This window comes from Physcomitrium patens, chromosome 19 (assembly GCF_059467195.1).
Source record: "Physcomitrium patens ecotype Gransden chromosome 19, ASM5946719v1, whole genome shotgun sequence".
Taxonomy (NCBI): Eukaryota; Viridiplantae; Streptophyta; class Bryopsida; order Funariales; family Funariaceae; genus Physcomitrium; species Physcomitrium patens.
This window is the reverse complement of record NC_143428.1, coordinates 13,644,048-13,650,346: the sequence shown is the minus strand read 5'-3', so window position 1 is coordinate 13,650,346 and position 6,299 is coordinate 13,644,048. Positions and strand designations below refer to the sequence as shown.

At 39.0% G+C, this 6,299-nt stretch overlaps 1 protein-coding gene across 1 annotated transcript; it reads right to left on the bottom strand.

Annotated features, from left to right (window-relative positions):
• Positions 1-1,908: 1,908 nt before the first annotated feature.
• On the bottom strand, positions 1,909-5,883 carry LOC112272860 (uncharacterized). The gene is made up of 5 exons (XM_024501020.3): positions 4,949-5,883; positions 4,510-4,569; positions 3,969-4,038; positions 3,622-3,760; positions 1,909-3,363 (listed from the first exon to the last, which is right to left on the bottom strand). Exons 2-5 carry the CDS (start codon positions 4,535-4,537, stop codon positions 2,857-2,859), a joined length of 744 nt encoding a protein of 247 aa, XP_024356788.1. The 5' UTR covers positions 4,538-4,569; positions 4,949-5,883; the 3' UTR covers positions 1,909-2,856.
• Positions 5,884-6,299: the final 416 nt, after the last annotated feature.

Genomic DNA, 6,299 nt, shown 5'->3' with positions numbered 1-6,299 from the left:
GCAATTCAAATGCACATATTTAATCAACTTGTATTAGAATGCCCAAGTGACAACTTGACATTGTCTTCTTGTAATAAGAAATATAGTTCAAGGGCTTGCAATGCTATCAAAGACACAATGCATTAAGAAATATTACTTAGGAAGAGAACATGTTAGATATGTAATAACATGTAATAATATTACAGCCTCCATATTATTACATTTCTAATATTAAATATTTTACTCAAAACTAATAAAGTTGTATTTATTATAGAGAGTGATTCTTGTACTTTTATACAAAGAAATGTATAATGTTTAGATTGATTATATCTTTGAAAAGCATTTTTCTACTTCTCCTTCTAACTTTTGATATATATATTTCATGAAGATGCATGGAGTTGTTCATAAGGTTTCTTACAATACTTGGAATAGAGTAGTGGAGTCTATATTTAAACCATATTTGTTCTTTTGTGCATGTACTTCTATTTACCTTTTATTGTTGTCTTACAACCTAATGAAACACAAAATAGATATTTCATAGACAACAATTATTCTTTAATTGCTTCTAATATTTTCACATTGTATGTCTTAATGAGCTTCAATTAAAATATTGTCAATTGCTTTTGGCTTGCAACCTTCTAATTTGTAATACAAATTAAAACTTTATAAACATGTATTTTATTACAAATTCTATGTATATTTACATAACAAAATATATAGCTTATTTTAGATAATAGCACCTCTAAGGAGTGACATAATTATACAAATAGAACCTATTTTAAAATATCTTTGTTAAAAAGATGTATCAAATTTTGGATTGATTATCAAAGGGTTGAAATATCAAACATTGTTAATATTACACAAATTTGAACCTAAAATACACATGGGAGAGAAAATGTCTCATGGAAATTGACTCATTCAAGAAAACTCTTGTTTTAAACTTAAAATAGAAATAAGTTTTTATCTTATAAACATCCTTTAATACTTATATTTATCTCAAAGTTAAAAAGAAAATAATAAAAATAACAACAACAACAATTCTAACCACAATCTCTGAAAATTCTTTGAATAAAAAATTTAACAAAAAAAACCCAAAAAAAAAAAAAAAACTTTGAATTTGATTTTATTTTAAAAAGAATATCAAATGTGAATATTATTAGGGAGTCTTTACATTTAAGAAATAAGGTAAGAGAATGCAATGTTTAAATTCTTTAATTGGCTATGATTTAGAGACTTTTCAGTTTTATCCAATCAATCAATTTAGGAGTTGTTGCTTCTCATATTATCCCCTAAGTATAAAGACCTTTTTGGAAGGTAAATATCAAATTACTTAATACACAAATATCCGATTTTAATGAATGTAAAAGTTTATATTGACTTTTTAATAGATAATTTAATATGTTTTTGGTTTTGTTCTCTTGAAGTTTTTTTTAGTAAGAACTGCCACTTTAAGAGAATTTTATACAAATTCTTGGGAACAACATTCATTTCTCCATGTAAAAATAAATACATGTAACCTTATTTCTTTTATGTATTTTACAGTTAATTTCTACAAGTATTTAGCCAAGCAAAGGAAGCTTCTTGATTCCATCTAATTACAAGATTTAAAAGTTGCAACCTTTTTGAGTCAATGTGTTTAATTTAACATTAAATTGACTACATAGATATCCAGTATACAAATTAAAAACTGTGTTTGCAGCAATTTTATTGGTACAAAGTAATCCTTTTACTTCACAATTCCCACAAAACTCATAATTCGGAATGAAATATACCATACAAATTTATACAACTGAGTTTAAATTATTGTCATACACCAGAAATATAGTAAGGTTCGGAATAACCCAATTCTGTTACACCAATCTACCAAAGACATTCTACTCCCAGTGCTAATCCATCAGTGAAACTGGATACAGAAAGTCTACTCATGTGTCGTTCTCAACTCACCACACTTCTTTCAATGAAATTTACCAATTTCAATTGTCAATTACATCATAAGTCCTGAATCGTTGCTCCATCCAGAAGAGCAGAGTCTTCTGCAATAATATTTTCGTAAAATAAAAATAAAATTCAATCCACGATAAGGTGAACATATATCCATTTTGTGATTACCATTTACAATCTGACAGGATTTAGAACCATGCTGTACTGCTTCCAGAGAGCATCACCTACGACCACTGGAAGAGAAAGACTACGCTTTACACTGCCAAATAGTCATAGCACGAACCATGTAAGGACAATGTACTAAATCACTGCCCGGATCATCTAGAAAAAACGTACAGCAATCTCTGTTTCCCAAGGACTTAATGACAGTTTGTTACTTCCATACTAGACATGGACTGCTGCTGTGCGAACTCTACAAGCCACTCTCGAAATTGGGTTGTACAACTTCATATCCAATCGGCTAATCCAACAATATTCAGATCATCTAAACACTGACTTTCTATGCATATTTCTTTTTTCTTTTCCTATATTCGTAAGACGACTTGGATTGGTCACGATGAATTGTTGGTCATCGTGAATATCCTCGACTAGGGAATTCGCAATCCGGTATAAAGAACAAGTAGAGCAAAAATTCCGCATTCCAAGTGCTCACGAGAAAAGATAATAATTAAATCTACCAGTAGCTTCGAACACAAGCCTAAAGTTCGTTCTGTCACCGTTCACAGGGACAGGAATTACTGAAAGCCTCGGAACATATCCAGGATAGCCTCTGCGGAATCGCCACAAATGATCCAGGGTAACGAAAACACTTACGGCTGGTTTTTCAATGAGGTGCTTAAATCGGTACTTGAAGGAGTAACTCGTACTGGTTCGTGACTAGCGTACAACCTTCACAAGGCCGTGCGCTTGATACCTGGGAAGCCGGTGAGAGGCGAATCAGTCTACGATGTACAATGGCCCTGCCGTTACGAGACGAGGTCTTCGACCGCCCAAGGGCACATAAGGTGACATGTTGCAGTCGACATCTTTCCAAGGATGGTGACAGAAGTTGGGGATTGAATTGGAGGTGGAAAATTCTGATGTATACAAAGGAGCCGCGAAAGAACCACATCTTGAGCTGTAACCACGTGATTTTTGACGGCTTTGAGTAGTGGCTTTAAGGTGAGACGGTGTTGAAAATGGTTGGTGACGAAGAGGAGTGGACGCTGCACTAGCGTTCAATGATCTTATGCCTGATGGCCTTTTGTGCCGCCTCCAGAATATCAATGTCTTCCAGTCGAAGCTGTCGCCGTATGTATCCGCCCGAGCTCTTGCTCGAACATGTTTTTCGTATCGTAAGAATTCTACGTCGTCGTCCTGCCCCAGTATACTTGGCCTTGGTGAGAATTGAGCCGCATTACATTCACTTGAGACGGGCGTCCCGAGAACAACTGAACATGAACGCTGCGACGAGGAGGTAAATAATTAAGAAATTTGGCACATCTGGTGTGGCTGTATGGGGTGTAAAAACCAAGTGACGAAAAATCCTTGAAAGCAATAAAGGGGCAAGAGGAAATAGCTTGTGAGCTCACTAAATGCAGGGCCTTCCCAAAAATGTTGAGGACAGTCTACGTTACATAAATTCCTCAACGGATTTGCTGACCACCTAGTATATGTACAAGCAAGCAGCGTGTAGCTGAACAACATCGTCACGGAATGCACCTGCGTGACGCATGTATCGGGAGCCATTAATGATCTTTCTTCATTGATGGTATTGAACACGCGGGTTTGCGGGATCGTAGTGCAGCTGATGGATGCATTCGAATTGCAGCTTCTGTCTCTGTCAGTTTCCACTGTACAGCTGGAGAGGACAGCAAGACGAACAAGAAATGACAATCTGGAAGCACCGGAATAGTCCAATCCATACACATGCATGTGTTGCATTCACTATCTAGGAGAACGAATGCAGCTTATTCATGACGATCACAGCTTTACACGAATACAACAAATAATACCCAAAGAGTTGAAAAGCGTAGTAAAATTGTAGCCCAGTATGAAACTAGATTCACCTTCCAGTTTCTTTTGAGTCAGCACTATAGCACAGAGATATTGTTCCACCCTCCTTGTTCCTTCTGGAGACTGCAAAATTTTGCACATGAAACATTACTTCGTTGATCACATCTCCTACCAATCAAGAGTCGATCAGCGGTCAATCAGGTGCGTACTTATCTGAGGGGATGATAGGTCATCCAAGCTAGGCAAAGTTCTTGTGTGAGCGTAATACACCCTATTCTATAAGAAGAAGAGAAAAATCCATCTCTCCCCAAAAGGCACAATGATGCCCTGGACGGGCAAATGACCGGTTTGATCTGGAAACCCAATATAGCCAGACTGCAGATTTGCACAACGAATCATTCTCATACTCAAGCACCCGAGAGCAGGCTCGAGAATGCTGTTCTAGTTTGGCATCGTCATCATTTTCTAAACTAAATGCAGAATCCTTGAAAGAAAATGCAACAAAAAGAGAAAAAAAACGGGAGGGGAGGGGAGGGGGGGTTGTTGAATGTGGAAGGATACCACTAACAAAATTCAGATGTTGGAAGGCATTACCTAGCCCTAACCGTTGTAAATACCCCATGGGTTGGCTTGGAATCAAATGTCACGAAACATCTGCATCCAAAAACGCAAAAATCAGCGTGAAAAAACAATCAACAGCACTGTGTTAGGCACTTCTATTGTGAAACCGAAAAGGAAACTTGTGGCAGAGGTTTAAAAGAAGAATGAGGGGAGATTGCATTCGAATGTGTTAAGAAATTAAATTATGTTTGAAAAAGTTGCGCGCCCGCCATTTGACGCAGTTCAAATCCTTTGAAATAATGCTTGCGGAAGCCAAAAATTCATGCATGCAGCTCGAACTTAGACGACCTAAGCTGCTACAAGCACATGTCCAACTACAGGTGTACATGATTTGAATTGTCTTCCTCTCAACGGGAGGGGGAATGTCACCGGGAAACTTTGTAACAGGCCCGTGTGAAGTAATTTTTATTACCTCGGATGTCGATTGTCTGAAGCTGGAAATAAATGCCAGTTATCTTCGCTTTGTCTTCGTAGATTTAATCGGAACGCGTTAAAGTCAATCTTCTTTGATGTTCCACACAGAGACCATTAATGCAAAGCCTATCTATTTAAATGGTTCAAGTCAATGTCAAAAAGAAGCCTAGGTCTGAAATGAAGTTGACATCGATAACCATTATCCAGACTCACAAGCTCTAATGGACCATTCGCATGACACAAGCGTGTTTAATCCATCGCGCGTCCTATTACGCAATTCCGCACGACATTCTAAATTACTGAAAAGCGGCCCTCGTTTTTGAACCAAAGATGGTGGTCCAAGTTAAGCTAACAAATGCGATCCCACACCCACACGACTAGCCGAAAGGCTCAGTTGCCGAACGCAGCTCGGGAACAAAGATTCACGCTCGACACACTAGAAGCCTAGAAAAATTCCCACTAGTGCTGCACAATCCAATTCCAGATTGCACAGAAAGAAAAAGAAAAAAAAAGACGAGCCAAAAACCGGTACTACTTCCTTTACGATTCAATTGAACTACGACCTCCACATAAATAACCAAGATAACAAAACAAAACGAAGCCAAACGAATTAGAAAGGGCCAGCCAGACAAATGACAGATTCGACACTAACCCCGCAACAATTCACCACCAAAAAATAGCGGCGCGGTGCAACGATTTCAAGAAACCGAAACCTCCAAAATCCACAACACTTTATAAAAAAAACAGCTACGAAGGAACCACGTTATCTACATCAATCGAGGAAGGAAGGAAGGAACACGGCCTTGCTTTCCATGCAGTGAAGAAGGCAACGAATAATCGCGCATGGAGTGTGGCGAAGGCAACGCAAGCAGGGCTTCGAAAAAGCGGAATTGCGGTGTGGCAGTGTGTCAATACGTCCGAGGAGGAGGAGGATACACTCACTTCGTAACTAAGGACGAAGCGGAGAAGAGAATAGAATGGGATGAGGAAGAGAACGAACGAACGATCGATCGATCGATCGAACGGACGAACGAACGAAAACCAGGCGAAAGCCGTAACGAGCGTCGCGACCTCGGACCCGCGCATAGTTTTTGAACGTTGACTGGGGCCCTGCTCTAGATGTCGGGCCGGGTGGGTCCTTGGCGGGTGATTCCGCCGGTGGGCTCCAAGACCCCTCTGTCACTCCTGTCTTGACCACCCGAGGAAGACCTGGATTAGTTTTGGTCTTGCGAATCTTGGTGGAGTGTGAGAGTCTCCCCTCGCGAGTCTTGGTTTAGTGCAGTTGGAAAAGGGTCAGGTCCCCGGCAGGACCTAGTAGAGCGGGCAAGGAGGGAAGAGGACACAAAGGG

What these genes read in the sequence shown, in the direction of transcription:
- LOC112272860 (XM_024501020.3), bottom strand. Translation starts at nt 4,537, where the DNA reads ATGGGGTATTTACAACGGTTAGGGCTAG. An exon ending in TTTACAACGGTTAGGGCTAG is followed by an intron (nt 4,039 to 4,509) that starts GTAATGCCTTCC and finishes AAAATTTTGCAG; the next exon opens with TCTCCAGAAGGAACAAGGAG. An exon ending in CCGATACATGCGTCACGCAG is followed by an intron (nt 3,364 to 3,621) that starts GTGCATTCCGTG and finishes TCCTCGTCGCAG; the next exon opens with CGTTCATGTTCAGTTGTTCT.